This window comes from Bos indicus, chromosome 8 (assembly GCF_029378745.1).
Source record: "Bos indicus isolate NIAB-ARS_2022 breed Sahiwal x Tharparkar chromosome 8, NIAB-ARS_B.indTharparkar_mat_pri_1.0, whole genome shotgun sequence".
NCBI lineage: Eukaryota > Metazoa > Chordata > Mammalia > Artiodactyla > Bovidae > Bos > Bos indicus.
Genome location: NC_091767.1, coordinates 6,397,996 through 6,413,998, shown reverse-complemented (window position 1 = coordinate 6,413,998; position 16,003 = coordinate 6,397,996). Strand labels below are relative to the sequence as shown.

Below are 16,003 nucleotides of genomic sequence, written 5' to 3'. Positions count from 1 at the left end.
TTAAAGGCAGGAGGAGACGGGGACGACAGAGGATGAGATGGTTGGATGGCATCACCGACTCAATGGACATCAGTTTGAGTAAACTCCGGGAGTTGGTGATGGACAGGGAGGCCTGGCATGCTGCAGTCCATGGGGTCACAAAGAATTGGACATGACTGAGCAACTGAACTAAAGTGAACTGAGTAGTTTATCACTTTGGAAGTAACGTCATTTGCATGCAGTGGTCTGTCCCAGTGATGGGTGTGACTCCTGGTGACTCTTAGAACTCACAGATACAGCTTGCTTTCTGTTTGAGGCTGTTAGAATAAATGAATAGGAACTTTGTAGTGTTATTTGAGGGAGAAGGCAATGGCACCCCACTCCAGTACTCTTGCCCGGAAAATCCCATGGATGGAGGAGCCTGGTATGTTGCAGTCCGTGGGGTCACTAAGAGTCAGACACAACTGAGCGACTTCACTTTCACTTTCCACTTTCATGCACTGGAGAAGGAAATGGCAACCCACTCCAGTGTTCTTGCCTGGAGAATCCCATGGATGGAGAAGCCTGGTACGCTGCAGTCCATGGGGTCGCACAGAGTCGGACACGACTGAAGCGACTTAGCAGCAGCAGCAGTGTTATTTGAAACCTTAAACAATGAAGTTCATGTTATTTTTGTCTGATGGCATTGCTTTCTCTCCTATGAAAAAGAAACAGAAAGATCTGTCCTCCACCTCGCCTCCATTTTTCCTGGACTCCATTAGAGATGATTTTCCATTTTTCTTTTTATTTTCTTTGAACTATCCCTGCTTTTTTTGAGTTTCGTGTTGACATTTTCTAATAGCTACAAATAATTTAGGGTGTAAGTGTGACTGTTCTTAGCAGTTCCTCAGCATTGTGTACTTTCATGTACCAAAAGCCGTCCATAAATTGTTTTTGGAGACTGAAATCCTTGCCAACTCAAACAGGTCCATGAGTAAGCTGACTTCAGTCCATATTCCATACTCATGACTTTTCATCATCCTCCAGACAGAATATGGGGTTCTGACCAATTCCAGTTAGAGAACTTTAAAAATTTGGTCAGAGCTTTTCCTTTAGTCTTTTCAGTCTATTGATTAGATTAACCATCATTAAATTACCATGAATAAAATTGCCATGAGTAAAAGTGTGACATTTCTGAAGTTACATGCTGAAGGACAGTTTTATACACCAGAGAGTGGCATAGCTAAACGTAGTGGGTAGAATGAAATGAAATGACAGCATAAAAACAAGGATACCTAGTTTTAAAACTTGCCCTTTAAGTAAAATAATCTTTACTTTAGCTAAAAAACAAAGTGTTGATATTTTAATTTGCAGAGTATTATATCCCTAGAAGAATTTCTAGATGTGTTTTTTCCGTTAACTATAGTGCCCATGTTCTCTAAATAAATAGGAAGAACGAGAAATTCTGGGCTGGCTAATATTAATAGATTTTACATTTTTATTAGCAATTATGATAGCACTAGAAAAAGGAGAAATAGTATCAGAGCTGTCATCTTAGCCACTGCTGCTGCTATTTTCAAATAAGACAGTGGGAATACTCTGACCGGGCGAAGGACTTCCCCTTTGAAAAAATAATTAAAATTTTAAAATTAAAGCTTTTACAATATAATATCTTATTTTTATGTTTTTTTTAGTATGAAAATGTTACATTTCAATTGCTCATTTCCCTGTGGTTAAAATGTACACTTGACTATTAATAGATCAGTTCCATATTGAAACAAAAATTAGAAATCTAGATTGAAGTATTTCATTTTATAAATATTTATTGTTAAAATTTAAGGATCGTTATTCTAAAAGTTTTCAAATGTCCTTTTAAAAAGGAAATTAAATGCAGTGTCCAGCTTGCTTTCTGTTGTGTAATGCTCAGAGGACAGATTTATTACCTGAAAAGTAGTAGCTGTAATACTTGGTTTTTACATTTTATACAACAGCAAGTTTAAACAAAACTAGTTAAAGCAAATTTTTTCACTAAATTTCTTTCCTAAGTTGTTCTTTAGGAAAACACATTAAAGATACTCCCTAGTATGTCAGTTTTGTTTTATTATTAATTTTTTCTGTTGATACCAACTGTTACACAAAGTTTCTGCCAAGTGTCTGGGCCAATTGCCAGTACTTTCAGTACTAGTATTCAGCACTTAAAAAAAAAATATTAAGACTTTATCATTTAAAGCAGTTTTAGGTTCACAGCAGAAGTCAATATTTTACATGCCTTGTTTCCTAGAATTCACTTTGTCCCCAAATATATATTTTTTGGTTCTGAACATATATATAGTAGATTTTTGCCTTTGAAGTATACTATGGGTAATAATGATTTGATTTTTAAAAATAGGAGAGAAAAACATGAGTTTAATACAATAGAAGAAAAACAAAGGATGTATATCTTAAAACAGAAATTGCTGTGTGAAAGAGCCATTCTTATAGTAATAAGAAAATGGGAAGATGCATTGTGTAGAGGACTGAGCTTCATTCAACACATCGTTCTTCAATCTGAATTCCTTCTTAATATTGGTTTTAGCTATTTGCATATGTTTTCTTAACTTATTTGTTTTTGCCACCTAAATAAACCTTTTGTCTAAACAACTTACCACTCTAATTATATTGTTTAAGTCTTGGTGTTGTCATTTGCATAATAAATTTTAGTGATATACTCCATGGAGGATGCTTTACAGAATTTCTTGATATATATATATTTTTTTATCTTTGAATCACTGAAAGCATGTATTCTATTTAAAGCTTTAACATGAGATAAGATGAATTCACCTTAACTTCTCTTGGGTTTTCATTGCTGCTTACCATTCCTTTTGTTTATTCCTAATGGATTTCCTGTTATACCCTCCACCACTGTTGATAGAAATCTTTACCATTTTGCTCAAGGAGCTAAGAGTTTGCTCTTGTCCAACTCCTTCTGGATGGCTTATCTTCCCTAAAAAGAAAACCAACATGCACTCTGTTTTTGTCTTTTAATGCTTTCTCCAAACACCTGTTTCTGAACCAGTAGAGCCATCCTGTCCTCCAGGCTGAGAAAGTGTCTTAGACCCCACCTGTATTTTCGATCCTTTCCCCCGTTCTCCTCTACTTGCAGCTCCAATTATGTCCTCTTACTTTTTTGCCATTAATTTTGCCATTTTTTTTCTCCTATGGCAACCCATTCCAATATTTTTATCTGAAGAATTCCATGGACAGAGGAGCTGATGGCCTACAATCCATGGGGTCACAAAGGATTGGATATGACTGAGCGACTAACACACATACACACACACACACACACACGTACTAATACATTAAGTCAATAGATTTGTATTCAATTTTCTCACCTTGCTCGTGCCTTAGTTTTCTACTTTTCGCATTACTATGTGAAAAGGGACCCCTTGAAAGTCACTATTTTTATATATTCTTAGAGTGAAACTCTGATACTTGTTACTCTCTATCACTGAAAACCTAGCAGTATGCATTTTGGGGAGCAAGAAGTTCTAAGTTTCATCAGTTTAAAGTCTTCACTCAAACCACACACAGTGTTTCTTTTCTTTGTGACACAGATGTCACAAGTCTTAACCTCTTCAGATGTCTCAATGTCTTAATCTTTTCTTCTTTCCTAAATAGCTTCATCTTTAGACCTAATATCTCTATCTCCCTTGGTTCTTCCTTATATAACATAAAGTCTGACCTTGCAACAACTCACTCAGACCCTGGTTTCCTTTATTCAGATGGTTCTAGTTTGTCAATATGTCCCATAAAATGCAACATCCAGAACTGGACACTCATTTTACTATACCATGTAGATGATAATGAGCTACACCCTTCCTTTTTCTGGAAACTATGTTAATTTAGACTAGTCATGATTTCCTTGCTACCTATAAGATACAGACTCACAGAAGCACATATCTGTACTGCTGAGAGTTCCAGTCCTGATTAATAACTATTATTAATGCTATAGGGTCTAGCATATTCCTCTGTCCATGGAATTCTCCACATTACCTGCCATCTGAGAAACCTGTGTTCAGGAAGCAACAGATTGGTTGCTGACATGGAAAAACAGACTGGTTCAAAATTGGGAAAGGAGTACGTCAAGGCTGTATATTGTCACCCTGCTTATTTAACTTATATGCAGATTACATCATGTTAAATGCCAGGCTGGATGAAGCACAAGCTGGAATCAAGAGTGCCAGGAGAAATATCAATAACCTCAGATACACAGATGACACCACTCTTATGGCAGAAAGCTAAGAGGAACTAAAGAGCCTCTTGATGAAGGTGAAAGAGAAGAATGAAAAAGCTGGCTTAGAACTCAGCATTCAAAAAATGAAGATCATGGTATCCAGTCCCATAACTTCATGGCAAATAGATGGGGAAAATGTGGAAACAGTGTCAGATTTCATTTTCTTGGGCTCCAAAATCTCTGTGGATGGTGACTGCAGCCACAAAATTAAAAGACTCTTGCTCCTTGGAAGAAGAGCTATGACAAACCTAGACAGGGTATTGAAAAGCAGAGACATCACTTTGCCGATAAAGGTCTGTCTAGTCAAAGCTATGGTTTTTGCAGTAGTCATGTACGGTTGTGGGAGGTGGACTATAAAGACAGCTGAGTACCAAAGAATTAATGCTTTTGAACTGTGGTGCTGGAGAAGACTCTTGGTGGTAGAGTCCTTTGGACAGCAGAGAGATCAAACCGGTCAATCCTAAAGGAAATCAACCCTTTTGATTGATTTCGGCACTATTCTGAAGCTGAAGCTCCAATTCTTTGGCCACCTGATGCAAAGAGCTGACTCACTGGAAAAGATTCTGGTGCTGGAAAAGATTGAGAGCAAGAGGAAAAGGGGGCGACAGTGAGATGATTGGATAGCAATCAACAACTCAATAGACATGAGTCTGAGCAAACTCTGGGAGATAGTGAAGGACAGGGAAGCCTGGCGTGCTGCAGTTCATGGGGTCACAACTTAGTGACTAAACAACACCTCCAATAGGGTCTAGGGATTCCTCTGTAACATTCTTCTAAAACTTTATTTAAAAATCAACAATACTTATACATGTATTAAACAAATATATAGTTATTCAACAGAGTTCATGCTATAGTTTCTTTTATATTTATTGCTTACAAAACAAGATAGTTTTGGATGGTTGCCAGCTTGCTTATTGAAGACGATTGTAATCTGGTCCTATGCCTCTTTATGTTGTGTCATCTCTTAACCCTTCACTCCAATAGCCCTTCTGAAGTAATCTTCCTTTCCAGAGGAATCCCAGGCTTGAAACTGAGGCTGTCTTTCCTCAAAACCAACAGTGCTAGCTGATTTCAAGTTTGTGTTGCTGGTTTTCAGGATTGTGTTTAAAACCATCTGTTTCCTCCTCTGCATTTAATTGATTTCGGAGAACTTAAGTGAGATTATATGTTAAATTTTCAAACATAGAAAAAAGGAAATGACCAACAATTTTATGATGCTTGCATAAGGCAAATGCCAGTGTTCATTTATAAGTGAGGAGCATCAAGCAATATTAAAAATGGCGTATATCATATAATTAGAGAATTATGTACTATTTAATAGACCACATTAGTTTTTTTTTTTATATTTTGTAAATTTTTAGAAAGTAAATTAGAGTTAGTTTTGTATCTCTTAAATACTGATTTACAAGTAAGCGTGAATAAAGAACCTGTTCATTACTGCTTAACTGACATTCTTTTGTCTTTGAATCACTTGGATTAAAATTAAGCACTGGAAATACTTCTAATATTTTGTTACACTTTTTAAATGGATGAATTTTGGAAAAGAAATCAAACCTGACTTAATCTTGCTAAGTAGATAAATTATACAGTCAACTCTCGATTGTTCAAACTAATGGAGGGAAGGATGGAAAACTCATTCCTATTTCCCTGGTTCCTACCCCCTCAGGCTCTTTCTGAGAGCCTCACTGCAAACAAGTTCCTTGGCTTTCCTTTCCATCTTGACCATATTACATGCTCTAGCCTCCTATCCGGGTGCAGTGCAGTCTGAAAGATGGCTTCGCACTGAGTTGACAGAGTCACATATTCTCACATTTTGTTCTTTTTAAAGTCGGTGCTTTTTAAAATCAATGCTTTTAGGATTGCTTTTACACTTTTAAAATTCTCATGAAAATTTGATAACATTGCTAATATCCTATTATCTTGATGGCTCATAAAATTTTGTATAAAAATCTTATCTTTTTGAATTACATTCTATAGATAATTATAACCTTTCAAAAGCATAACCTCATGGTACCAAACTGCTCTAAAAATGTAATATAAAATTTTTATGGGAGATTTTATAAAAATTTTTCCAACTCTTTGAATTCCCAATGTATGCAGTGTTTCTGAGTACTGTGTCATTGTTTGTAAAGGGAAGAAATGCTGAAGGAATTTATGTGTGAAAACAGTATGTTACATGTATATAATATGTCATTTTCTCTACCAATTAACTGCACACATTGTGCTATTATCCAGACATGGGCATTCATGGGAATGCATGTATCTGGATAACTGTGAGTTGAAATAAACACACCTGCCTTTTATTTCAATAGCTGCACATTCAAATGCACATAAGACATTTATTTGAATGTGACCTTCATATACATGAGAAAACATTGGTTTCAGTGTTTGGTTTTTTTGTTGTTGCTGTTTTGTTGTTGTTGGTTTAAATCTAAAGTAGGGCACAGCCTTATGGATAATGCTTCTCTGGAAGACTTTGCATGCAGAGAAAAGGAAATTCAAAGATAAACCCTATGAAAAACATTGAAATTGTTTTGTCTTACTATGTTTTGCCTCAGTATGTATTGGAGCCAGATTCTTATAAAACGTAGCAATACTTAACACCAAACTGTATACAACCCATAAACCAGTCTAGAATTCTGCCCATTTTACATTAAGTTAAATAACTTAATTATTATTCTTCCCCACCCCCCCAAAAAAATGCTAGTCTGTGATTTGCAGAATCCTTTTTTCTCAAGAATCTGTTTCCTTGAAAAGTGTGTTAGAATGTGTATCTGAACTTTCATGTTTTCCATTGGGCAGTTGAAGTTTTCGTAATAAGGCTTATTTTTAAGATCTAAGGAATAGTTATTTGTTACCCCTACCCATAACCCAGTTTAGGTGATATTTCTGGATACTTTTTTTTAATTGACATGAGTCAGAAAATTGAATCAGACTTTCTTTAGAAGTCTAAACTTTGAATTTCCTACTTTTCATTGCATGTAAACTATCAACCATAAATAATAGTGTCAGTTCAAGTTCTAGCTTGTATTTTGCATGTGAAAGCTATAAACAGTCTGTTGATGCTGAAAAGACTCTATAGCTATTGTTTTGCTATTGCCTAATTGTTAAATTTATAAATGAAGACTGATTTTATTTATGTAGACTTGTCTTTCTGTCTTAGGGAGTGAACTACTTTATGTCCAAGGGCATCCTTGATGATTCACCAAAGGAAATAGCAAAGTTTATCTTCTGTACAAGGACACTAAATTGGAAAAAACTGAGAATTTATCTTGATGAAAGGTAAAAAAAAATTTAATTTTTCATGAGAAAAGAGTTGAGGAATGCTTTTAATTAGTTAAGTTTTACTTTAAAAATCACAGTCATCTAGTTGTAAAATTGAGTGAAGACAGGGAAAAGATTCCTGTACCTTGCAAATCATTACTCTTGTGAACTTGAACTTGTGTGTGAGTTTACTGTTGTAAACATTAAAAAAAAAAAAAAGCCCAGGAAGTCCAACATCTTTGTGATAGCAAAGATCACAAAACCAAACATTTTTGAGAAAGTCGAAGCCTTTTTTCCTTATAACTAGCCCTAAGATCTAAGGGTTTGGTAGCTAAAAGTTCTGAATTTTGAAATTGCCCATATAAAAATCAAATAGACAAATTGTACCCGTAAACACAATCCTAGAGGTATAAGATGTGTATATCTGTGATACAGTACCCAAAAAGTGTCATGTAAAAGTGTGAAAATTCGAAAAGTATGATTTAATAGTGTGCTCTCCAGAGACAGTGTCTGATGTGCTGTCCTGACTTGATAGTTATCCATTTGTACTCTTGAATTCTGGGTATCAAGGACATAAAAATATTGTGGAAATATTTTGATATGACATCACCATAAACTATGGTTTTAAAAATTATAGATCTCATAGTAATCTAAAGAATGTCTCAAAAATAGGTTTACCTTTTCATTTTGATTCTCTTTTTTTTTTAATTTCTCATGATTTTCCAACAATTTGTATTTATTATATGCCAGGAACTTTGCTAGAATTTGTAGTATGCAGTTGATTAAAACATAATCCCTACCTTTGAGGGGTGCACAGTTCAGCATATTGGTCACTGAAAAAAATTTCTTACATAAAGATGGTATCATTAACTCTTTTTGTTCTGAAATGCTAGGTACCTATGGATTGGCAGGGTTTTTTTGTGGAAAAACCTGATTTTTCTGTAAATATTTTAGACTTTGAAGGACATATGATCTCTGTTGCAGCTACTTATAACTATGCCATTGTCTCATCAAAGCAGACATGGACAATAAGTAAACAAATGAGAAAAGCTGTGTTCTAATAAAGCTTTATTTATAACAACAGCCCATGGGCCTCTGTAGTATTTGGCCCACTAGCTGTAGTTTGCCTGTCCCTGCCATAAGCAACTGGTAGAAATTAAGATTATGATCATACAAACATTGTTGATTTTAGTGAGGATTGAAGCATACTGTAACAAAGCATGATTGTGCTGTGCTTAGTCAGTCATGTCTGACTCTTTGTGACCCCATGGACTGTAGCCCACCAGGCTCCTCTGTCCATGGGGATTCTCCAGGCACGAATCTTCCCAATCCAGGTATTGAACCCAGGTTTCCTGCATTGCAGGCAGATTCTTTATCATCTGAGCCACCAGGGAACTCCAAAGCATGATTATTGGAATGCTATTGATAATAAGTATATATGTACATATGTACACAAATTGTAAACAACCTAAATGTATTTCATTAGAATTATGTCCTTAAGGTGGGATACTGTGGAGCCATTAGAATGAATGAGTTAGATCCATGTATAAAAACACAGAAAGCTGTTCATATTATACTAGGAAATAAGCAAAAGCAGATTCTAGAACAATATAGGGTATAGATAGACACTTTAAAAAGCTTCACATCAGCAGTTGTTACCTCTGGCAATGTGGATTGGTACGGAAAATGTAGATTCTCCTTATTTTCAGAATTAAAAAGGTAAATAATTCTGTTGATCATATGGATTTAGCCAAGAAGATTCTTGAAAATAAGTTAACATTTTTCTGAAAAATTCATTTTTTCATTTCAGAATTAAAATTTCTAGTTCACCTTGTTTTTTGTTCTATTCATGAAAGATTTTTTAAAATTGTTTAACTTGATAATCATACTTTGATTTTTTTTTAACTTTTAAGACATATAGGCTTTATAAGACTGGTAATAAATAGTAAAGTATTTTTATCCAAAAAGTAAATAATCTATGATTTTTCCCATCTCTTTTTAATAGAGAAAAGTTAACTAAAGCTGTACCTTTTTCTTTTTCTACTAGGAGAGATGTCTTGGATGACCTTGTAACACTGCATAACTTTAGAAATCAATTCTTACCCAATGCACTGAGAGAATTTTTTCGTCACATCCATGCCCCTGAAGAGCGTGGGGAGTATCTTGAAACACTTATAACAAAGTTCTCACATAGATTCTGTGCTTGTAACCCTGATTTAATGAGAGAACTTGGCCTTAGTCCTGGTAAGAATATATATAGTGAATTCTTTCCTTCTCCCATTCCCATCTCTGGGTAAAAATAGTAGTAAATGAGACATTTTCCTCACTCTGGGGAAAAATGCTTCCCATAATTAGAAATACTTGTTTCATTGCTTCTAGCAGTGACTAGTTTGTCAGAGCTATTATTTACATGTAGTAAATATACTGTTTTAGGAGGAAAGTTACACTTAGATATGTAAATTCTTACTTAAACATTGGAAATTTTTTACTAGTCTAATCAAAATCTTGAGAAATTATTTTTAAAGCTTTTAGTAATACACATATTACATAGGTAACAGCTAGAATTTTTCTACTAAAGTGTATTTTTGGTATAACTAGTTTTCACTCTTTGTGTGTATATATATGTGTGCATGATGTAGCCTGAGTCATCTATGTATTTTTTCATGTAATGCAGCTTTATTTCTTTCTTCCTGTCAAGAATGTTGTTCTTATCTTATTACAGAGATTACCAAACCTTTTCCTAGCATACGAAATTTGTTGAACATGCTTGTGTAAGACAGTCTTTATTAAGACTGCAAGATTCTGAAAAATAAACACCATAGTAGTAGTAGTAAGCAGTTGTAGCAAGTATCATGAGGATAACAATAAGCATCAACTATTGCCCTGAAAATATATAGAGAAGAAAATATTTTGCTGCATGGGCTCATGTATAGCAATCTAAAGATGTACTTTTGAGATTAATATGTAAATTCAATAGAATTTTTGTAGACCTTTTATACATATCTTAAATAAGAAGAATAATTTTATGAGATGTTTACATTTTATTTTCTAGTACCAAGTTAATACATTTTCTTGTTGTGTAAAATGCTTCCAAATTAAATTAGGCTTCTGTAAAAGCATATGTAAATAAATATCTTACTTTGTTTTAATAGGATATACTGAGAGTACAAATATATTTTATGGATAGTTGAATGGGAATATCACATTCGAGAGCAAGAGGAAAATAAAACCAATTCTGAAATTTTTAAATTTAGAATGACTTTTCACTAAAAACTCCTAAATTACTTGAAGAAAATGCTCAATGAATTGGTGTTTGGATAATTGACATCCCTGTTTGCCCAGGAGATGAGTTTTCTAGGACACAAGACTTTCATCACCAAATTGGAAAAGGCCCAGGCAGTTCTCTTTAATTTTAATCTAATCTTTTGGAATTACGAACACTTTTCTTTTGGGACCACTGTTTAATAACCAGCTAATAATTGGAGGTGTTTCTTTTTCCTTCCAGATGCTGTCTATGTACTGTGCTACTCTTTGATTCTACTTTCCATTGACCTCACTAGCCCTCATGTGAAGAATAAAATGTCAAAAAGGGAATTTATTCGAAATACCCGGCGTGCTGCTCAAAACATTAGTGAAGATTTCGTGGGGCACCTTTATGACAACATCTACCTTATTGGCCATGTGGCTGCATAAAAGCACAACTGCTGGGACTTCAGCTTTTAACTGCAAACTGAAGCTACCCAAGGACCTATTTAGCAGATATGGGGTGACATTAGTGCTGGTCATTCTAGCCTCTGTATACAATCAAGCTTGAGTGTACAACTTTTTTTCTTTTTCTCTTTTCTTTTTTAGTGACTTCTTTGGGGAACTAAAGAATTTTGCAGAATTTTTCTTAATTTTGCTTATCATGTTTTGCACAAAGCAGAGCCATTGTCTGACACAGCTGTTTAAGAATGTTAAACTGACGTTATATTCTAAAAAAGATGGTATATTTGTGCATTAGATTTTGCCTGAAAACTTTATTCATTTCCATTCTTTTTTAAAATACCATGTAATATGTACATATTTAACTAAAAATTTATAATCATAATTATTTTATTGTAAAGATTTTGACTAAAGCCTTTCCTTTTTCTCTCAAACTGAGTTCTGAGATTTATTTGATAAGAAATTACAACTGTCTTCATAAAAGTTGCATCTAACCTGGATAGAAACCATACCAGCTTCTCTTTCCAATCTTTGAAGAGTATATTTGTCTCTATGCAAAACAGGCACTTATTTTTAAACATAAATTCATCACCTGACTTCATTTTTAAAATTTCTGCCTTAGTTAAGTCTGAAGTCCTTGAAACCATAGCAAAACACATTAAAATCTAAGGTTTCCACACATAAGAACAAAATGCTATTAGAACTTATATCCAAAGTAATTAGTCAGACCTTACTATTCTAATTGTGATGATTTCAGCTCTGAATCAGCTGGGAAAGAAATCTTGTGAATGATAGTGAACTGTCTTTATTCACTTATTCAGTAAATATTTATCAAGGGCCTTCCATGTGCTAATATTGTGCCAAGTATTCTTGGTACCTGGACAGGGGCTCTGCCTTCACAGATGTTATGAGATTGGGTCATGAGAGGAAAACTACTGATTGGTGCTAAGTCACTTCAGTCGTGTCCGACTCTCTATGATCCCACAGACTGTAGCCCACCATGCTCCTCTGTCCATGGGATTCTCCAGGCAAAAATACCGGAGTGGGTTGCCATTTCCTCCTGTAGAACTACTGCTTAATGGAGAGCAAATGTATGAAGTAGATCTTAATTAACATCTTAATTAACAGTTATTTAATCATTAAAACACTTAGCATTGGAGTGATAAAGAACAATGCATGTATATGGTAAGTCACAAATGCCCTGGAAATGTCTCTAGATGAAAAGTATCAGCTTTGGCATGATACAGCTGCTATGTTTAGGGGGAGTGAAATGGGGGAGGGGGAGCCCCTTGCTGGAAGTGTAGGATCCTGGCTTACAGATCTTGCCCTATTATTACAACTGAACAATGGACTACAGAATTTTCAAAAACAAGATAATCAAAACAGCTTTTCTGAGAGTCAAAGGGACTTTTAGGCTGGTAGTAAACACTTTCTAGGGTCTTCCCAGGTAGCACAATGGTTAAGAACCTGCCAGTGCAGGAGACTTGGGTTTGATCCCATGGGGAAGGGAATGGCAGCCCACTCCAGTAGTCTTGCCTGGAAAATCCCATGGACAGAGGAGCCAGGGGGGTTACAGTCCATGGAATCACAAGAGTCGAGCACAACTGAGCACACAGCACACACACACAATTTCTAAGATTCCAAAGCAAATATCTGATTATGTTTCACACGTACATAAGTTTGAATTCCACGACAAAATAATTCTAATAAATGTCTTTATAAATGCCTCACCTATGTAAACCAAACCCATATTTCTTTTTACAAGCTATTCTTTCTGATATCCTTAACTCTTTTTTTGTATCTAAGGTCCCCCTACTATCATAAGATCCACTTCAAATATAATTTCTTGGTCACAGCTATCAAAGACTGTCTCTATTATACAGTATATACCACTGGTGTTAATTAATTTTCTACATGTCCAACTTCTTTATCAAACTGTAGTCTTACTAAGGTCAAGGATTACTGTTAGTCTGTGTATTCTATTAGATTCTATTCTAAGGCTTGAACTAGGCAAGTGGTGGAGGAGTTAGTGAGAAAGAAAAAGTTTTTAAAAACACACAACTGAAAATTGATAGGATTTAGTGATTTGGAAGAAAAGTTTCTAATATGAGGATCTGCTTATTCTATTATCAAAGGTAACTAGTAGGAAAACCAACCAGTGGAATGAAGTGGAAAAGATAATGATTCTAATTTGGGGATGTCTTGAATTTGAAAGTATCAATAGAACATTGAAGCTAAAGAATAAGACTAGATACGTAAGTTTGAGGGTGATTAGAATTTGGAGTATGCTATACGAGATGAAGCATGAAGTCCGAAAACAAAGGTTTGTAAAAACTGTAGAAGGACCAGGGAATAATGGAATCCCAAGAGCTAGGGATTCAAGAAGGATGCTGAGCTTTGCATGTGTTGCAGCCCAGTAGATTTGTTTTTCCATTTACACTCAGGCCTTTTTTGAGTTCTTTGAAGCTAGAAAACAATGGTAGTGCTAATGCCTTTTGTATTGTCTCTGGCCAAATACCTCCTTGTTCAGTGTGTAATCTGAACTCTGCTGAAACCCCTAAGAGTGCTTATGGTCCTCTGCAACTCAGACCCGTCTACACTTTCCTTCCCAGTAAGGGCTCTGTTGTTTCAAGCCCAGAATACACCATACCAACTGCGTGCTGCTAGTCCTCCTTCCTATACACCATCACCACTTATACTTTAACATACAGTACAAGTTCTATTAAGAAAAGCAAAGGGAGAATGTGCTTGAAAACTTTTAGAGCCTCCAAATTTATCATCAACGGGGTTTTTTTCTAACATTATTATTCTGTCCAAACTAACACTCTCTAATCTCATCTGTTCTACTTTCTCTCTGGAAAGCTTATAATCCCTATTTACCTGTTGAGATGTTATTTGCCCTTCAAAGTCCCCTCAGACTCTTTTGCCTCCAGGGCAGCTTTCTCAATTCTTGCAGGTGGGAACTGTATTCTTAGATCTCCCTCAATACCTAACTAACATAGACCTTGGCCCAGAAGCAGTTTCTCAATAAACCCACAATTGTATTATTCTAGCCCTTGTTTAGTTTCTATCTAAGTATACAGAAAGATGGCTTTACTATTTGCATTTCAGAAAAATACATCCAGACCTTTCAGGTGTACCCATTTTACAAATCAGGATGTATTAGAGTTAACTCAAAATAATGCAGATTCAACCTATATATTATTCTAGTGAACATTTTCTTAAATGTTAGTATTAATAATGCAACTAACTGACTATGGTTTCTTTCCAAGAATTGTAAGCGAATATGTCTACTTTAGGAAACCATCCTAAGGAAATAAACCAAAACAGAGGAAGGGCAGTAGGTACAGTCTTCGTCACATCATTGTTTTAATAAAAAAGAAAAAGAAACAATTGGAATGCCCCAAACTTGGGCTGTTCTAACAAATAATAAATATTTGAGTTTATACTTGACACCAGAAACTAAGGACTGATCAAGTAGACCAGAACACATCCTCATGACTATGATGCCATGATGTTAATAATGTGTTAGCAGTTGTAAATTATGGTAAATATTTAAAAGGATATTGAATTACATATATACACACACATTACAATCACTATGTAATACAAAGCAAAAGCCTATGACTGGAAAGAACAGATTGGCACACAATATACCAAAATAGTATGGATAATGAAATTTTTAAAATTTCTTCTTTCAAATATTCTCAAGGGTCATGTATTTTAGACAGAACAAAATAAATTCTTTGAAGTATTCAGAAAATGATAGAGTGTTCCTAATTTAGCTGGTAGAGTTTCCCTTCATAATGTTTCCATGCATTTTTATTCAAAGCTTGTTTTATTTTTAAAAGACACTTGGTTGATCTGTTAAATCATATCTGGATAAATGTTTTGTTTTCAAGCTTAGAAAAGTGGATTGTTTTGTTTTATTTTTGTCTCATCAAATTAAAGACCAACAAGAGAAAGATACCAAATCTTTACGGAGGAAATTTTCATTTGTTTAAAAAAAAAAAAATGACTTTCTTCTTGGCCTGGTCGGACAGGAGGGTTGGATTTAATTTAAAATGATTAATGAGATTTTGTCAGGCTTCTTGACTTTACCCCACTGCAGTTTGTCAATGCAACAACCTGGGAAGCAGGACGCCACTCTGTCGCCCAAAACCACTCTCTGGGGAGAAAATTAACTGGCAGAACTAGTGCCAGGCACACATCAATGGCATCGTCTCTCGGGCATTGACAGTTTAAAAGTCTCAATTGGAAAATGTATGTTTTAGGAACACACATACCTGGGATGTTTTCAGTCTCTTGCAAGTGGTTAATCGCTTTTTAAATATTTAAGTGTTGATGTTTTCCAAAGGAAACTATTTAAAGACAAAATCTTTACTAATATATCCCTTTTCCCTAAATCATTTTAAAAATTCAACAAACAAGGAATCCTACGATCTTGGGATCATTTTTTTTTTTTTTTAACTTAAAGAATTAAGGTGGAGCTTTAAAAAAAAAAAGTGAAATGATTTTTCACTTTTGAAAATGCTTTTTAACCATTAGCATGACCAAATTTTAGCATCAAGTTTTTGCAATAAGCTATAAATTTATGATCTGACATAGTACACTCCTCTTTTACTTGAGTACTTTTATTTTTAAATAGTCAGGGATATGACTTGCTAAAACAGAGTTGCTGAATGTGGCTAGTTATTGGGGGTAAATGCAATATGTGTTTTTGCTTTGTTGTTTAATTAACCACATAAGGAAACAATGCTAATGTTGGTCTCTCTTCTTTAGAAATAACATAATGTCTAC

The 16,003-nt window shown here is 34.8% G+C and overlaps 1 protein-coding gene across 2 annotated transcripts in view; it reads left to right on the top strand.

Moving 5' to 3' along the window:
• The window catches only part of FBXO8 (F-box protein 8), a 39,448-nt gene extending 27,811 nt beyond the window's left edge, over positions 1–11,637 (top strand). For both annotated transcript variants that reach the window (XM_019965787.2, XM_070794384.1), the window contains 3 exons: positions 7,398–7,516; positions 9,546–9,742; positions 11,004–11,637. In XM_019965787.2, the coding sequence (XP_019821346.1) occupies positions 7,398–7,516; positions 9,546–9,742; positions 11,004–11,191 (504 nt within the window). In that variant the 3' untranslated portion in view covers positions 11,192–11,637. The remainder of the gene's footprint in view (positions 1–7,397; positions 7,517–9,545; positions 9,743–11,003) is intronic.
• Positions 11,638–16,003: the final 4,366 nt, after the last annotated feature.